Raw genomic sequence first — 19,606 nt, 5'->3', positions numbered from 1 at the left:
CCCTTAAACATATAGAAACAATTTTTTAGTTTTCGGCGGTAGGGTGTAGAAGGAGGTGAGACCAATTGATTTTACTGTTATTAATGTACTTATAAGGATCCTCCGTTGCTAATGCAGCAGCGCACCGGCCTCTCACAGCTGGGTTCCGTGGTTCAAATCCCAGTCACTCCATGTGATATTCCTGCTGGACAAAACGGAGGCGGGACAGGTTTTTCTCCGGATACTTCGGTTTTCCCTGTCATCAGCCATTCCAGCAACAAATAATAATAATAATAATAATAATAATAATAATAATAATAATAATAATAATAATAATAATAATAATAATAATAATAATAATAATAATAATGTTCCGGACCGTCATCAAATGTGCGGACCGCGCTGGAAACGGCTACTGGACGGGTAATGACTAAGAATGCAGTCGGCCGCCGGTCCATTGCCGCCAAGGCACCCAATATAACAGCACGCCGGATCTCCTGAAGGATTTTATCCATATTAAAAATTATTATAGGAAAAGATGGCAAAGATTTACGTACCCAACTGACCGGGAGGAATACCTGAGCCTAGCCCGGGAAGTACGAACTTGATTGCTGGAAAGGAAGATTGAAAAATGGGAGGAAACGTGCCGTAAAATAAAAAACGTGTCAGATCGGGAATTTTGGTGGATTCTCGCAGAAAACGAGTCAGATAGTGAATTTCGGCGGATTGTATATCTAAAACAATAAGCAATTCAATTATAAATTTCAGTATAATACCGTAGCGAAGCACGGGTATCTTGCTAGTGTGTAGATAAAGTTGGAATTCAGGAGGACAAATTGGAGCAAATATTTGTTTATAGAAAAAGGAGTTAGGGATTGGAATAACTTACCAGTGGAGATGTTCAATAAATTTCAAATTTCTTTGCAATCATTTAAGAGAATGCTAGGAAAGCAAGATAGGGAATCTGCCACCTGGGTGACTGCCCTAAATGCAGATCAGTAGTGATTGATTTTGAAAAATTAATGTTAATTGCTTCAGAATTATTACTTACCCCACTTGGATCCAGTAAGCACAGGGCAAGCTGCATGTCTTGTTAAATAATCTCCCTCTCCACTTTTATAGAGATTATACCAAAATGCAGCACTTCCTTTCTTGGGCCATAGTGCTACCTTCAGCGATGGGAATACTGTAGCACCACCTTGTGGGACATCACTCATCTGAAATGAAATTACATAGTATTTAATAATGGAAGATAGGATCACTGAGAAAATAAGGTATAAAATGGCAGGGAGGGATTCAGTTAGGTGGAAATGTAGTAAGCAGTCTGGCCTATGCTGACGACTTGGTCTTAATGGCAGATTGTGCCGAAAGCCTGCAGTGTAATATCTTGGAACTTGAAAATAGGTGCAATGAGTATGGTTTGAAAATTAGCCTCTTGAAGACTAAAGTGATGTCAGTAGGTAAGAAATTCAACAGAATTGAATGTCAGATTGGTGATACAAAGCTAGAACAGGCCAATAATTTCAAGTATTTAGGTTGTGTGTTCTCCCAGGATGGTAATATAGTAAGTGAGATTGAATCAAGTTGTAGTAAAGCTAATGCAGTGAGTTCACAGTTGCGATCAACAGTATTCTGTAAGAAGGAAGTCAGCCCCCAGACAAAACTATCTTTACATCGGTTTGTTTTCAGACCAACTTTGCTTTACGGGAGCGAAAGCTGGGTGGACTCAGGATATCTTCTTCATAAGTTAGAAGTAACAGACATGAAAGTAGCAAGAATGATTGCTGGTACAAACAAGTGGGAACAATGGCAGGAGGGTACTCGGAATGAGGAGATAAAGGGTAATTTAGGAATGAACTCAATGGATGAAGCTGTACGCATAAACTAGCTTCGGTGGTGAGGTCATGTGAGGTGCATGGAGGAGGATAGGTTACCTAGAAGAATAGACTCTGCTATGGAGGGTAAGAGAAGTAGAGGTAGACCAAGACGACGATGGTTAGACTCGGTTTCTAACGATTTAAAGATAAGAGGTATAGAACTAAATGAGGCCACAACACTAGTTGCAAATAGAGGATTGTGGCGACGTTTAGTAAATTCACAGAGGCTTGCAGACTGAATGCTGAAAGGCATAACAGTCTATAATGATTATGTATGTATGTTTAATAATTGTTCTTTTATCTGTCTTATCTCCTTTTCTACTTAAAGGGTACGCGATTGAAGTTTACTTTCATATCTCTCAGAACAGTATGGAAAGGTTTCAACCAGAGGAGAAAATAAGACTGAGGATTTGAGAAAATGCTACCCCATTTTCTCAAACATCTTCAGACAGAAATGTATGTATTTAATAATAATAATAATAATAATAATAATAATAATTTTTTTAAAAAGACCGGGCGAGTTGGCCGTGCGCGTAGAGGTGCGCGGCTGTGAGCTTGCATCCGGGAGATAGTAGGTTCGAATCCCACTATCGGCAGCCCTGAAGATGGTTTTCCGTGGTTTCCCATTTTCACACCAGGCAAATGCTGGGGCTTTACATTAATTAAGGCAACGGCCGCTTCCTTCCAACTCCTAGGCCTTTCCTATCCCATCGTCGCCATAAGACCTATCTGTGTCGGTGCGACGTTAAGCCCCTAGCAAAAAAAAAAATTATAATAATAAAATAATAATAATAATAATAATAATAATAATAATAATAATAATAATAATAATAATAATAATAATAATAATGGTTTTATGTCCTAACTACTTTTATGGCTTTTGGAGGTGCTGAAGTGTCAGTATTTTGACCCATAGGGGTTCTTTTACACACCAGTAAAGCTGCTGACATGAGGCAGTCATATAACACCTACAGTACTATACAGTAGTGTAGACCCTCATTAATTTGAAATATGATCATTTGAATACACTGTTATATTGGTCTAAATATTCAGTCCCAGCCAAATTGCAGGAATAAATCCATTAGATAAACCACATTTTGGATAAACTGTTCAACAAACTGAATGCTGGTCTCCTTAATGTGTTTGTTAGCTCCATGCAGCTCATTAGTGCTGCCAAGAACAAACCATGAGGTGGTGAGGAAAGGAGCGGGGAAGAGGAATGGTATGCAGAGGACACACAGTATTCGACTTGCAACAGTGAGCAGCCTGTGTTGGTTTATTGACATGTCTGATTGTTTTTCCTTTGTTTGCAATATGCTGCCAAAACAGAAATGTGCTCATAGTGCTCTCACAATGAAACAAAAACAGGAAATTCTACACATGCTTGACAGTGGAGAGAAGACAGGTGACAAAACATTTTAAAATTTCAAAGTCCACATTTTCATGGATTTTTAGCTGAATGCAGAAAATAGAGGAAAGTCTGACAAGCTGTTCATTTACTGGCAATAGCAAGCATATGAGGACAGCCAAACATGAAGATGTCAAAAGCTTTACTGTCTCAATGTCATTCATATGCACACATCATATCCCACTCTCTGGTCCTCTGCTTCAACAAAAGGCTCATGAAATTGTCAAGGAAAAGGGCATTTCTGGGTTTGTGTGCTCTGAGGGCTGGCTCGCATTTTCTGAAGAGATATAAAATTGGCGCTGTCAGTACCTGTGGGAAGGCAAATAAAGTAAACAGGGAAGAGGCCAGACAAAGAGTGGGTGCGGGAGTTTCAGTCCAAATTCTGCCGCTACTATCTGCAAGATATGTTTAACATGGATGAAGTGAGGGGTCTTCTTTAATCTGATGCCCAATAAGAAACACTAAAGGTCAAGGATGAAAAATGCCATGGCAGAAAACAGAGCAAAGAGAGTTTGACAGTTGAACTGTGTTGAAATTTAGATGGCTCTGAAAAAGTTAAAGCCACAATGAAATAATTAATACTGTTATGTCATGATATTTATTAAGTTTTATTCCACAATGCATTTCAGGGCTTATAGTCTGGTTATGTTTAAGATTAAAGCCACTAGTTTTTGACAAGTATAAAAATACAGTTTTAAAACTATCAATACCTTCAATTTGTCATGCAACTACAAAACTTATAACAAAGCATAGATGACCACTACTCTCCTCTGTAGCTGGCTTCTGAAGGTACTGAAGAGAATGGCTCTACAGAGGAAAATTATTTTGCTGACTTTGGATCACCGCTTGGCCTATCAATTTAATGACCTGCAATTACCTACTGTAGAGGTGGTATTTATGCCACCCATCATGACAAGCAGTTAAGCCACTCAACCAAGGCATAATTGCCTCTATAAACCATAATTACAGAGGCTGTTTTATTAAGGTAGCTATCAGCACGTTAGAGTTGCAAGATGTTTTAAGAATGCCTGGGATCCAATTGTTAAGTGTGCTGGAAATGAAGGAGGTAAATGATAATCCACCAACACTAGAATATGTCTGTAATGTGGACATGGCAGAGGATTCTGATACTGATCTTCTGCAGGTCACTTGTTCATCTGTGTGTACATCAGTGCATTGTATATAAAACGAATGACCCAGGCAGTGACACAAAGTATTCTTCCAGAAGGAGCTATAACTTGATGGATCAAGAAAACATTCAGGAGTCTCTAGGTGTGAGACGTGATCCAGAGTCCCTTTCTCTTCAGATGTTGGCTGCGCCTTCACTGTTGTTTCCTCGGGTCAGCACTTAACCAAGGCTTTGAAAGTAAAGCAGGTCCATTCCACCATATGACCGAGCATTTGAAGTGGTGGGCGGTTACACCTCTAGACAGAAAATCTGCTGGATTGTTTCCTCCTGGGTAATGTTTCCATTTTTGCAGGATGTGTGTGCATCTATACTTCTATTACTCTGTTGCACACAAATGTTTTCCAATTTTTATGATCCATCCATAAGATAGCACTTCCAACGCCAACCTTTATTTCATGGGTACTGCAGTAATCATCCCTAACAGCAATGCCAGAAACTCCAGTCAAGGAAGGGTTATCTTCTTTACTGGTGCAAGTCTCTTTTTATTGCAGGGAAACCTGACTAGAATGTGATATTGTGCAATAGACTGGACATAAAGAACCGTTCCATAAGCCCTTTTGGAAGCATCACAGAAGATACGAAGATGCTGTTGAAGATCCTTTGAAATCCCTATTCACTGAGGAATGTGTATGGTTGACAAGCGAGTTAATGATGATACCCATGCATGCCAGGATGCTCCAATGTCCGGAGTCAAAATTTCATCCCACTGTAAGCCACGACACCACGTATCCTGGGTAATCTATACAAGGGACAGAAGTCCCGGGGGGTCACAGAATTGAGCATATTATTTGCAAAAGCTATCTCTTAGTTCCAGGTCCATCCACGAGCTTACCATTACGTCTCCTGGATCTATTACAAGTATGTCAGATTCCACACTGCAGTCCAAGCCTCGTGCTTGTGTCCCAGGTTGAACCTCCTGACTTTATGCTTTAATGATGTTCATCAGGGCTGTAAGCTCGTAATATATACTACCAACCTCTTTATCGTCCTCATCTCCAGCTATGAAGTCTTCCAGAAACATGTTATCATTCACAAGTGATGCTGCATATGTCTGCTAGTGAGTTCCCTAACGATTATTGATAAATTAAATATTTATTCCACCTTACCGATACTATATACTTATTGCCTTAAACAATTTCTTCAGTTAATAGTACATGTTTAGTTTTTATACAAACATCATCAGCTATGTCCTTGCTTAGATGAAACCAATAAAATTGTACAAAAACATAGCTTTCTCTAGTGGATGGGGGGGGGGGGTGATGGGGTTGGTTGTGGAAGAATTAATCATACTTTAAATACTTTTTTTCAAATAAACACTGTGACAGTTTGTCATAATGTTCATCAAAACGTTCTTTATAAACATTTACGTTCTGTAATTACTACAGATCAAAGCGTTTTATTTTATTTTTTTCTTGCTTCATTGCATTGTTGAGAATCTCTTGAATAAATCCTTAAAATGAGTGATTTGTAGTGTTTCTTTATCTATATATATATATGTATATATAACTAGCAAGATACCCGTGCTTCGCTACGGTTTCAAACTGAAAGTTATTATTCAAAGTTTTACATTTTGGAGAGTCCACTCTCACCTGAGCCTATAAAATACACCCTCAGTTTGTACAACAAATGATTTGGAGGAAATGATTCTTTATTTTCTGAACACTCGTTTGAACCTCATACAGAAGAAATTGAACATTTTAAAACCTATTTATTTAACATATAGGATGTAAAAGCAACCAAACTATGAAATTTTGATTTTGTACGTCGAACAGTAATGGAAGAATGAATACTTTTTTTTAAAGGGGTGAATGTTTTGAAATATTTATTAACATCTCCTCCTCTGCGAACCATGTGACCTTGCCGCGGTGGGGGGGCTTGCGTGTCCCAATGATGCAGATAGCCGAGCCGCAGGTGCAACCATATCGGATGGGTATCTGTTGAGAGACCAGACTAACGAATGGTTCATCGAAAGGGGGGTAGCAGCCTTTCGGTAGTTGCAAGGGCGGCAGTCTAGATGATTGACTGATACGGCCTTGTAATAATACTCAACATAGCTTAGCTGTGTTGATACTGCTACACGGCTGAAAGCAACGGGAAACTACAGCCGTAACTACCTCCCGAGGACATGCTGCTCTCTCTGTATGAATGATGTACTGATGATGGCTTTCTCCCGGGTAAAATATTCCGGAGGTAAACTAGTCCCCCATTCGGATCTCCGGGTGGGGACTACACGAGAGGATACTGACATTCTGCGAGTCGGAGCGTGGAATGTTAGAAGTTTGAATCGTTGTGGTAGGTTAGAGAATCTGAAAAGGGAGATGGATAGGCTAAAGTTAGATGTAGTTGGTATAAGTGAAGTACGTTGGCAGGAAGAACAGGATTTTTGGTCAGGCGACTACCGAATTATCAACACGAAATCAAACGGGGGAAATGCAGGAGTTGGTTTCATAATGAATAAGAAAATGGGGCAGCAGGTAAGCTACTACGGCCAGCATAGTGAAAGAATTATTGTCGTCAAGATAGAAACCAAACCATTGCCCACCACAATAGTGCAGGTCTATATGCCTACTAGTTCAGCGGATGATGAAGAAATTGAAAGAATATATGAGGAGATAGAAGATTTAATACAATATGTAAAAGGTGATGAGAATCTAATTGTGATGGGGGACTGGAATGCAGTGGTAGGCCAAGGAAGAGAAGGTAGTACAGTAGGAGAATTTGGATTGGGACAAAGGAACGAAAGAGGAAGTCGGCTGGTTGAATTCTGCACTGATCATAATTTAGTCCTTGCCAATACTTGGTTCAAACACCACAAACGACGGCTGTATACGTGGACGAGACCTGGAGACACTGGAAGGTATCAAATAGACTTCATTATGATTAGGCAGAGATTCAGAAACCAGGTGTTGGATTGCAAAACCTTCCTAGGACCAGACGTGGACTCTGACCACAACTTGTTGGTCATGAAATGCCATCTGAAGGTGAAGAAATTGAAGAAAGGAAAGAATGCAAAAAGATGGGATCTAGACAAGTTGAGAGAAAAGAGTGTGAGGGATTGTTTCAAGGAACATGTTGCACAAGGACTAAATGAAAAGGCTGAAGGAAACATTATAGAGGAAGAGTGGAGGGTCATGAAAAATGAAGTCAGTAGGGCTGCTGAAGAAATGTTAGGAAGGAAGAAAAGATCAACTAAGAATCAGTGGATAACTCAGGAGATACTAGACCTGATTGATGAACGACGAAAATACAAGAATGCTAGAAATGAAGAGGGCAGAAAAGAATACAGGCGATTAAAGAATCAAGTGGATAGAAAGCGCAAGGTAGCTAAGGAAGAATGGCTGAAGGAGAAGTGCAAGGATGTCGAAGGCTGTATGGTCCTGGAAAAGGGAGATGCTGCATACAGGAAAATCAAGGAAACCTTTGGAGAAAGGAAATCTAGGTGCATGAATATTAAGAGCTCAGATGGAAAGCCACTTCTATGGAAAAAAGGCAAAGCAGAAAGATGGCAGGAGCATATCCAACAGTTGTATCAAGGTAAAGATGTAGATAATTTCGTTCTGGAACATGAAGAGGTTGTTGATGCTGATGAAATGGGAGACCCAATTTTGAGGTCAGAGTTTGACAGAGCTGTGAGTGACCTAAATAGGAACAAGGCCCCTGGAATTGATGATATTCCCTCTGAATTACTGACTGCCTTAGGAGAAACCAGCATGGCAAGGTTATTTCATTTAGTGTGCAAGATGTATGAGACAGGAGAAGTCCCATCTGATTTTCGGCAGAATGTTGTTATACCTATTCCCAAGAAAGCCGGTGCTGACAGGTGTGAAAACTACCGCACCATTAGTTTAGTATCTCATGCCTGCAAAAGTTTAACTCGTATTATTTACAGAAGAATGGAAAAACAAGTTGAAGCTGAGTTGGGAGAAGATCAATTTGGCTTCAGAAGAAATGTAGGAACACGGTGAAGCAATCCTGACTTTACGTCTGATCTTGGAGGACCGAATCAAGAAGGACAAGCCCACGTACATGGCATTTGTAGATCTAGAAAAGACATTCGATAATGTTTATTGGACCAAGCTTGTAGAATGGTCTACAATCTGTATAAAAATCAGTCTGCAGTGAGAAGAATCGAGGGCTTTGAAAAAGAAGCAGCAATCCAGAAAGGAGTGAGGCAAGGCTGCAGTTTGTCGTCTCTCCTTTTCAATGTTTACATAGAACAGGCAGTAAAGGAAATCAAAGAGAAATTTGGAAAGGGAATCACAGTCCAAGGAGAGGAAATCAAAACCTTGAGATTTGCCAATGATATTGTTATTTTATCTGAGACTGCAGAACATCTCGAGAAGTTGCTGAATGGTATGGATGAAGTCTTGGGTAAGGAGTACAAGATGAAAATAAATAAGTCCAAAACAAAAGTAATGAAGTGCAGTCGAACGAACGCAGGTGATGTAGGAAATATTAGATTAGGAAACGAAGTCTTAAAGGAAGTAGATGAATATTGTTACTTGGGTAGTAAAATAACTAACAATGGCAGAAGTAAGGAGGACATAAAATGCAGACTAGCACAAGCAAGGAAGAGCTTTCTTAAGAAAAGAAATTTGCTCACTTCAAACATTGATATCGGAATTAGAAAGATGTTTTTGAAGACTTTCGTGTGGAGCGTGGCATTGTATGGAAGTGAAACATGGACGATAACTAGCTCAGAAAGAAAGAGAATAGAAGCTTTTGAGATGTAGTGTTACAGAAGAATGCTGAAGATGAGATGGATAGATCGAATCACGAATGAAGAGATACTGAATCGAATTGGTGAGAGGAGATCGATTTGGCTAAATTTGACGAGAAGAAGAGATAGAATGATAGGACACATCTTAAGACACCCAGGACTTGTTCAGTTGGTTTTTGAAGGAAGTGTAGGTGGTAAGAACGGTAGGGGTAGACCAAGGTATGAATATGACAGGCAGATTAGAGCAGATGTAGGATGCAATAGTTACGTAGAAATGAAAAGATTAGCTCAGGATCGGGTGGCTTGGAGAGCTGCATCAAACCAGTCTATGGACTGATGACTCAAACAACAACAACATTAACATCATTATTTACAGTATTAGCATTATTATTAATAGGAAAAGCACCCGAAAGGGCATATACAATATGGTTACATCAAATATGAAATTATTCTTTGCTAATTTGCGTGATGCGTTTGGTCCTTTTTGAACATAACACAATATGGTATTTTTCGCAGCACTTTCCACAGAGTGAGCATATGCAATTCCTGTTTGGTAGGTGAAATTTCTTATTGCTACATAACTTGTGGTGGTAGCCATGAATGGCTAGTCTTGTGATTGTGTGTCTTTGTTCTTCGTAAGTTGATGTCCATTCGTTTCCTTTGTCTAGCAGCTAGAAGTGCCTGGTAAGCATCAGTAGATGGCAGGCTGAGCTTATACCTGATATCCTCTATGAAGAAGGTCTCTCTTGCTAATCCATAGGCAAGTCTTGATGGTGTATACTTCCCTATTCGCAGGCAGTGCTTTATGAATCTTGCTTTCACCTTTTCAATTCTCTCAAGGTTCTTGTACGTTAGATTTCCCCATAATAGTTCTATGCCATATGTTGTTATTGGTGTTACTGTGGCATCGAAAAGAGTCATAGCTGTACATATTTATAAAAAATATATTCATATGATGGTCACATGCTTGTAATAAAAGGTTGAGTCGATTAATTACCCTGTAAGTTAATCCAAGATCTTACAAGAGCCATGCACCCTACTCTGTCAAACATTAATTTATATAATCAGTATTTACAAACAGTTTTGACAGGCAATGTAAGATATAGGAAAATGAAATCATTTACCACCTGAGCAACAGCCCTAAATAACATTCTACTGTAGACAACAATAGTATTTTGTTGTTAGAAAGGCACACTCTTCTCTTCTAAAAATAGAAGGCAAGGTGCTTATTATTAGCACCTATTATTGTTTGCAGTGTTTGGTTCTCATTTTTGGTGAAATTGAAGGCAAAGTTTTCATTTTCCTTCAACTGATTCATAAGGAAAGTATTTCAGGATGGATAGGATGGTAGTGTTCACATCAGTAAACAAGTTACATATGAACAATATACAGAAAGGCAAAATCAACATTGAGGTAAGAAAGAGAGTCTTACCAGACCTTTGTGGAAAAAGTTGTCACTCTGTACCAAAGAGTTTACCAGTAACTTGGATGAAAGTGCAGGATTTAGATTAATAGGTTTATTATTGCCAAGTGAGCAATTAGATCAGCTTGCCAGTGCAAAGTTTGGGGAGACAGTAGGCCTACTTTATACTTAGTGATGAGGGTAATAAACAAGACCTTGTGTCTAATTTACATGTAGCTGTGACAAGTATCAGTCTATTACACTGCCAACTTACTCATCAGAACAATATTCCAGAAGCTTTTCCTATAGTTATTAAGCTAGTGTACAGAGCACTAGCCTCACCTGAACTCCTCAGGAAATCTATATATATAAAATAGCTTGTCCTGACTGACTGACTGATTGACTGATTCATCATCGCCGAGCCAAAACTACTGGACATAATGAAATGAAATTTTGAGGATAGATTCATATTAAGATGTAGGTGCTCGCTAAGAGAGGATTTTTGGATATTCCGTCGCTAAGGGGGTGAAAAGGGGGGTGAAATTTTAAAATGAGTGTGTCTATATCTCAAAACTTTACACGTTTACAAATGTGAAAATTGGTATTTAGAATCTACTTTAAAAATAAGGAAACGTGTATTTTTTTGTTTTCAGAAAATCCCAATAGGACGGGTGAAAAGGGGCGAAAAATGGGTTGAATGCCTTTAATGAGGATACCGGTACTTATATCTCAGAAACTGAAGATATTACAGTCCTGAAAATTGGTACTTTTGATCTCTTTTAAAAATAAACAAACACTTATTTTTTTGTTTTTGGAAAATCCAATTAATGGGAGGGGGAAAAAGGGGGGTGAATTATTAAAATGAGTGTATCAATATCTCAAAACTTTGAAAGTTTACAGATGTAAAAACTGGTATTTAGAATTTTAATTACAAATAAAAAAACACGTATTTTTTTTGTTTTCGGAAGATCCCAATAGGAGGGATAAAAAGGGCTGAAAAATGGGCTGAATGCCTTTAATGACGATACTTATATCTCAGAAACAGAAAATATTACAGACCTGAAAATTGGTGTTTGGGATCTCCTTTAAAAATAAAGAAACACGTATTCTTTTGTTTTTGGAAAATCCAATTAATGGGGGGTGTGAAAGGGGAGGTGAATTTTGAAAATGAGTCTATCTATATCTCAAAACTTTTAAAATTTATAGCTGGAAAAATTAGTATTTAGAATCTCCTTCAAAAATAAAGAAACATGTAATTTTTTGTTTTCGGAAAATCCCAATAGGAAGAGTGGAAAAAGGTGAAAATTGGTTGAATGCCTTTAATGAGGCTACTTATATTTCAGAACCTGAAGATATTACAGACCCAAAAATTGGTATTTGGGATCTACTTTAAAAATAAAGGAACAGGTATTTTTTCCTTTCTTGGAAAATCCAAATAATGGGGGGGGTGAAAAGGGGGGTGAATTTTTAAAATGAGTGTATCTACATCTTAAAACTTTAGAAGTTTACAGATGTAAATTTGGTATTTAGAATCTCCTTTAAAAATAAATAAACATGTATTTTTTTGTTTTCGGAAAATCCTAATAGGAGGGGTGAAAAGGGGTTGAATGCCTTTAACGAGGATACTTATATCTCAGAAACTGAAGATATTACAGACCTGAAAAAAATATATTTGGGATCTCCTTTAAAAATAAAGAAACATGTACTTTTTGTTTTTGGAAAATCCAAATAGTGGAGGGTTGAAAGGGGAGTGAATTTTTAAAATGAGTGTATCTATATCTCGAAACTTTCAAAGTTTACAGATGTAAAAATTGGTACTTTGAATCTACTTTCAAAATAAAGAAACACGTATTGTTTTGTTTTCGGAAAATCCCAATAGGAGGGGTGAAAAGGGGTGAAAATAGTTTAATGCCTTTAATAAGGAACCTTATTTCTCAGAAACTGAAGATGTTACAGACCTGAAAATCGGTATTTGGGATCTCCTTTATAAACAAAGGAACATGTACTTTTTGTTTTTAGAAAATTCAAATAGTGGAGGGGATGAAAGGGGGGTGAATTTTAAAAATGAATGTATCTATATCTCAAAACTTCAAAAGTTTGCAGATGTAAAAATTGATATTTAGAATCTCCTTTAAAAATAAAAGAACACGTATTTTTTGTTTTCGGAAAATCCCAATAGGAGGGGTGAAAAGTGTGAATAAGGGATTGAATGTCTTTAATGAGGATACTTATATCTCAGAAACTGAAGATATTACAGACCAGACAGTTAATATATGGAATCTCCTTTAAAAATACAGAAACATTTATTTTTTGTTTTTGGAAAATCTAATTAATGGGGGTTAAACAGGAGTGACAAATTGGGGTGAATTTTTAGAAAGACTATATCTACAGTATATCTCAGAAACGTAAAATGTTGCAGACGTAAAAATTGGTATTTGGAATCTCCTGTTAAAGTAAAGAAACAGGTATTCTCGGAAAATCCAATGAAGGTTGGTGGGGGGGGGGGTAAAAATTGAAAAATTTATTGAATTAATTGTAGGAGGATACTTACATCTAATAAAAACTAAAGTTTTTACGGACATGAAAATTGATATTTAGATCTTCTTTAAAAATAAAACGACGCGTATTTTGGGGGGGGGGGCGGAGAATCATTTTTGGGGGCAAGTGTGAAAAGGAGTTGAATTCGAATTCATGAGGACACATATCTCAAAAACTGAAGATAATCGGTATTTAGAAGATCCTTTACTATTAAAGAAACAAGTATTTTTGCCTGAAAATTCACTTAAGTGGGGGCGGGGATTGTGAAAGTAAGTGAAAAAAGTAAATTATTTTTATGGGAATACTTATATCTCAAAACTGAAGGTAACATACGTGAACATTGGTATTTGGAATCTCCCTTAAACATAAAGGAACACGTTTTCTTTCTTGGGGGGGGAGGTAAATCAACTTGACCGCGGTGGGGTGAAAACGGAGGTGAGACCAATTGATTTTACTGTTCCTAATGTACTTATAAGGAGCTTCTGTGGCTCAAGCAGCAGCGCGCTGGCTTCTCACGCTGGGTTTCGTGGTTCAAATCCCGGTCACTCAATGTGAGATTTGTGCTGGACAAAGCGGAGGCGGGACAGGTTTTTTCTCCAGGTACTCCGGTTTTCCCCGTCATAATTCATTCCAGCAACACACTCCAATATCATTTCATTTCATTTGTCATTCATTTAATCATTGCCCCAGTGGAGTGCGACATGCTTCGGCAGGGCTTATTCATTCCATTCCTGACCCGGTTGAATGACTGGAAACAGGCTGAGGATTTTCAATGTACTTATTCTGATCATAAACCGATCATTTTTAATCTCTCCTGGGTTCGTTCTCAAGAGCCATCTTTTCCTTTGGAGAACCTTCATAGATTACAGTAGATTCTTCTGGCATATAAACAAAAATTTAAACATATTTGAAATAAACGATAGATATATGATTGACCGTGCAATTGTTCACCTCTGTAATAAGGTCAATAATGCATGGAAGTATGTCATTCGTATCGCCAGAAGTCCTGCGCACTTGCCTATGGGCGACAATGGTGCTGGTCATACTGTCATCAATGACAACGGCAGCAGATGTAATTTACCGCCAAGTAGAGGTTCAGTACCGCCAAGGCACCCAAGACGACACCACGCCGGATCTCCTCAAGGATTTGATCCACATTAAAAATGCTTATAGAAAAAGATGGCAAAGATTTAGAGACCCAACTGACCGGGTGGAATACCTGGACCTATCCCGGGAAGTACGAAATCGATTGCTGGATAAAAGATTGAAAAATGGGAGGAACGTTGCCGTAATCTCTCAGAAAATGAGTCAGATCGCGAATTTTGGCGGAATCTCTCAGAAAACGAGTCAGATCGCGAGTATCGGTGGGTTATATATAAAACGATAAGCATTCAATTATAAATTTCAGTATAATACCGTAGCGAAGCACGGGTATCTTGCTAGTGTACACATATGTGAATACACAGAACCCTAAAGAGAATTTACTTTGGAAGAGATGTCCATAGACAACCTTTCTTCACAGCCATTTGGTAAAATTAGCTGCTTTTGAAGCTGCTGTAGTCTTCAATGATATAAATTAAGACAGGATTATCATTCTTGCAAAGTTTGGATTTGGACCTGGATTCTTTGCACAAAAGACAGGACAGAAATTGAGCAACATGCTTGTCATGAAAGCAATATGCTACTATTCTGAACATGGCACAATAACGAAGAAGAGGAGAGGCAACAAGAGATTTGCAGAGGATCATGAGGGAGAGAAACAGTGTAAGGAAATCCATTGCTTTTCCTTGCTTTTCTCATCTTCACAATATCAGGACATATGTGCATTTTTCTTTCTTTCAAAATTATTTACAGGATTGTAATGAAACTTGACACACTATTTCTACATTAGGTAATGTAAATTTTGACTGGAAGCATTTCTTGATGTGTCTACCGGTATGAAAAAAAATTTAAAAAGCTATTAACCTCCATCTAATAAACACCTCAAAATATAATTTGAAAAGACAGTAATTTTGTCCCCAAGAACCAGCATCATTAAAACAAATAAGCATAAATGGTATTAGTCTTATATTTAAAGCACAATGAGCCACTGTTGTGAGGCTTCTGTTGGAATTTTCACCCTGTCAAGAATTCTGGCTGTAGTGTTCTAAGAATGGCATCACATATAATAGGAACAAATCCACTGATGTATTGTAAGCAATCCTAAATCTGTAAGATGCAGGCATGTATGAGTCACCAATGTCCAGAAACCTGTAGGCCTAAATAAATATATTTCCACTGTTAACTGTAGTACCTTCAAATTATGAATTCAAATTGATGTACATAAATGCACCCATTGTTTTCAGTCCTTTTTTATCAATATTAGAAACCTGTAGAATGCAAAGAAATGTACCTGCCACTAATCTTTTATTTGATGTATTTTGTCACGGACATACGGTAGTTGTTTCGGAAGTGAACATCGCTTCTGACTATAAACCTTAAAAAATCGTTGTGAATATTGAATTTAACGTTAGTGTCCGCCCTTCCTCAGAACTTACACATTTCCTGTAATTTGTTTGCCTGATGTCCACTAATTCCTTATACCGTAATTATTGATGGGCATTCGGTACTAGTTCCTGAATTTTTCTTCGTCATTCCACAACGAAGGCACACGCTGGTGGAATTCTCCATGGCTCTTTACCTTGTCCACTGTGATCGTCTGGTTCTTTCCTTTCTCCTAATATATTCATACGTTAGAATTATATCTTCTCCCGAATTATCGCTTTCACAACACATTCTTTTACGCTCGCGAATATGAATATGTCTGTAGCCTGTAGAGTACTGTGCGGGAGTATCAGCTGTTTCCGTGCAGCTGATCCCTCTCGATCGATGACCAGTAATAATAATAATTTCGTGTGGCTATTTCTAGCCGAGTGCAGCCCTTGTAAGGCAGACCCTCCGGTGAGGGTGCGCGGCATCTGCCATGTGTAGGTAACTGCGTGTTATTGTGGTGGAGGATAGTGTTATGTGTGGTGTGTGAGTTGCAGGGATGTTGGGAACAGCACAAACACCCAGCCCCCGAGCCAATGGAATTAACCAATGAAGGTTAAAATCCCCGACCCGGCCGGGAATCGAACCCGGGACCCTCGGAACCGAAGGCCAGTACGCTGACCGTTCCAGCCAACGAGTCGGACATCGATGACCAGTGTGACAAGGTAAATGAATTTAGTCGTTAGTACTCGATGTCAGTTGGTTGCACTTGATCATTCGATGCTCTGTGTGAAAGCGGGCTTAGTTATAAAACCTGACTGGCTGCCACCATCAAGAATGCAGTGTGTAAGCCAGCTGAGTCTAGTAAACCCTGTGATCCATATACTGTAAGTGCTGTATGCAAGTAGGTGAAAGCAGGTGAGGAAACGTCCATCTTCCAGATAATGGTGGTGGTAACGTCAACGGCATGTGAGATAACAGTACCTGTTTCACTGTATACAGATTTTTGATAACTCCCCTTGCAATTCATAGTGCCTTGCCTTTCTTACTGCAAGCACCTGCATTATGGCCTCATCTTAAAAAAGCAGCACTGTGCCGATTTGAGTTTTGCTCTGCATTCACTTTCTTCAGTCAATTTCTTACACTAGTGTCTCCTTGATTCACACAATACTCAGAAAGGGTCCTAGTCTGCGTAAACTTACTTACTCTTGGGTTGTTCAGAGTGAATATGAAGTTCTGCTGCTGCTGAGACAAAATCATGTTCATCAAAAGGTTCCCTGTGAATCTTGTGTGTTGTGAGTGCAGCATCTACTTTCAGTATCAATATCAGTACCCTACCACAGCTGCTAACGTCCTCTTCCAAGGTTTGAAGTGCTTGAATGTGGTGGTGACATTCGATAAAAGTAATATTCAAATCCTCACGTAGGACAGATCTGACTGGCTGTAAGTGCTCAAGGGAATCCAAGTGGGCTTGTATAACTTGCCGATTTATGGTTGAAAGTGATTATTGTCAATGGATGACTGAAATTGCTCCCTAAACCTAGACCAATTTTCAATATTAACAGTGAACAGCTTAAGTCTGGCAATTTAACAGAGTGAGTGCTTGAACTTGGACGCGCTGTTGAAATTGGCGTGTCAGCAGTATGAGTGATGTTTAACTTTGCAGTGGAAGTGGCATATTTATTCTCTATGAGTCTACTAGCTCTCAGAACCACTTGTTTTGTCTTATCAATGTATTCCTTGCACATGTCTACATCTGCATTGTATTCTTTATCAGAAAAGAGATTTTGAATAACATCATCCAATGAAATTAATCTGTCTGAAGATTTTTAAAGGCAATTACAGAAACGTTTGCTTCAGTCATCTTCTTATACTCCTGAGCCCAGCATCCCTTTTTGATTCACAAAATATGCAGAAAGGGTTGTAGTCTGCTTAAACTTAATTGCTTCTTGAATTTTTAAAGTGAATATGAAGTCACTGAATCCATCTATTACTACAGTGAAACATGAAGCATTTGCCCTTTGACGAGTATGCTTTATCTCCAAGTAATGCAATAATGTAGTAGAATTAGCTGTAGTCATGGTGGAAGTGAAAGTGAAATAACAATTGTTCACTAAAAAGTGTGAATTTTGTATTCTTCCTAGTATTTCCTACTGATGGTGCTGCAGTATTCTGTGGTCATGAAAATCAAAACAAAACTTGCCTTGTTTAATGGTAGGTGGTGTTAGCTGAACAAATATCAGCAAGGAAAGCATTTCTATGTGCAAACCATGACCTTGGTCACACAAATATTAATATACATCAATAATTATTTTTACATGCAAACTGTATACTGTATTGTATAACAATCTTGTAGTACTACAAGTAAAATAATGGGTTTTTTTTACAAGTTGCTTTATGTCGCTCCGACACAGATAGGTCTTATGGTGACAATGGGACAGGAAAGGGCTAGGAGTGGGAAGGAACTGGCTGTGGTCTTTATTAAGGTACAGCCCCAGTATTTGCCTGTGAAAATGGGAAACCACGGCAAACCATCTTCAGGGCTGCCGACAGTAGGGTTCGAACCCACTATCTCCCAAATACTGGATACTGGCCGCACTTAAGTGACTGCAGCTATCGAGCTCGGTAAAATAATGTAATCATAAGTGATTGATGGATGATGGAGTCCAAAGTAGTGGCCAGATGCCATCTGCATTCACAGTGCCTTGAAGATCTTCCTCTCCTGTACGTAACAGATTGGTTGTGAATCCAGTGTTTTCAAGCAGGTGAAAGTGATTCGTGTTGCATAAGTCTTTGTTGTTTCCAGGTGTTTCAGCACTAAAATGTTGTTGTGATTATAACTGACTCCACTTACAAATACTACACCATATTTATTTTCATTCTCGGGTAACAAAAGACAAGAGAAATTGATATTCAACATTCAGTTGTCGTGTTCCAAGGAGTTCACTAAAGAGTGTGGATTTTGTATTCTTTCAAATATTTCCTACAAATCTTGCTAGTAGTCACACGGTGCTGCAGTTTTCTGTTTCTCTCTGTTTCCACTTTGGTTATTGATGCTGGTCTCAATGAACCAAATATCCAAAATATGACTGAATTTGTGGGTCAAATCATCTCTCCAGAAGAGAGCACTTACAGATTATAATAGAACATTTCACAACTGATGAATTACACTTTGTTTCCTTGAATGTTAAATGTGACACTTCCTGGCACTTACACCAGAAATCCTCGTTCTGTAAACAATACCTTAACTTAGTCATTCTTAACGAAGTGTGCTTTGACACACTAATGAGCTCTGAGACTCACTAGATGTGCAGCAAAATTTCCAAGCCTGTATTATATTGTTGCTAACAGTAATTAAAATCATTTCATTCAATACTTATCATGATTTACAATAAAATATTTGAGTCATTAATGAGAAACTTGAACTTGTCATATCTTGTAGAAAAGCTCAATGTAGGGTGGAATTGACATATACAGAGTGTACCCGTGATGATGTCACAAACTTTCAGGGACGATGGAGGACGGCAAATGGATCAATTTGTCAATTTGAGATAAGCAACCATATTCCGAAAATGACCGAGTCAAAAGATATCTGCAAGTTCCATAACTGAGTACAACTCCATTTGGATAGGGCTGATCAACGTACCACTTCAAACCGTAAACACAGACTGAAGCCTACATTACAGACATCGCACACCGATCACGTCAGTACAGAGTACGCCATCTGCATTGGAGTCGTTGAGTTATTATGCTAACCTCTTCTGCTCGTCGAGATTGCCCCCCCCCCGCTATTGTACTCTTAGCACATGTAGTGTTCAGTACAGTCAGAGGTATCAGACCGATTGTTGCTTTAACTTTTGACTGCCGGCCGCAGTGGTGTAGTGGATATGGCATTGGTCTACTTATCCAAATTAATGGGTTCAAACCTGATTGAGGTCGATGGCTTTTAACCTTTTGAACTCCATTACCATTAGTGTATGCATCCTGCTCCACTCCTAATTAATTTGTGCACTATAAACAGCTG

At 38.6% G+C, this 19,606-nt stretch overlaps 1 protein-coding gene across 4 annotated transcripts in view; it reads right to left on the bottom strand.

Annotated features, from left to right (window-relative positions):
• Positions 1–19,606, bottom strand: part of PH4alphaEFB (prolyl 4-hydroxylase subunit alpha-1) — a 361,076-nt gene that overhangs the window by 15,859 nt on the left and 325,611 nt on the right. For all 4 annotated transcript variants that reach the window (XM_067137832.2, XM_068225503.1, XM_068225504.1 and 1 more), the window contains exon 10: positions 1,031–1,196. In XM_067137832.2, the coding sequence (XP_066993933.1) occupies positions 1,031–1,196 (166 nt within the window). The remainder of the gene's footprint in view (positions 1–1,030; positions 1,197–19,606) is intronic.

The sequence above is a fragment of the Anabrus simplex genome, chromosome 1 (assembly GCF_040414725.1).
Source record: "Anabrus simplex isolate iqAnaSimp1 chromosome 1, ASM4041472v1, whole genome shotgun sequence".
In the NCBI taxonomy this organism is placed as follows: Eukaryota; Metazoa; Arthropoda; class Insecta; order Orthoptera; family Tettigoniidae; genus Anabrus; species Anabrus simplex.
Note: the sequence above shows the minus strand (reverse complement) of the source record. Positions and strands in the feature narration are given on the sequence as shown.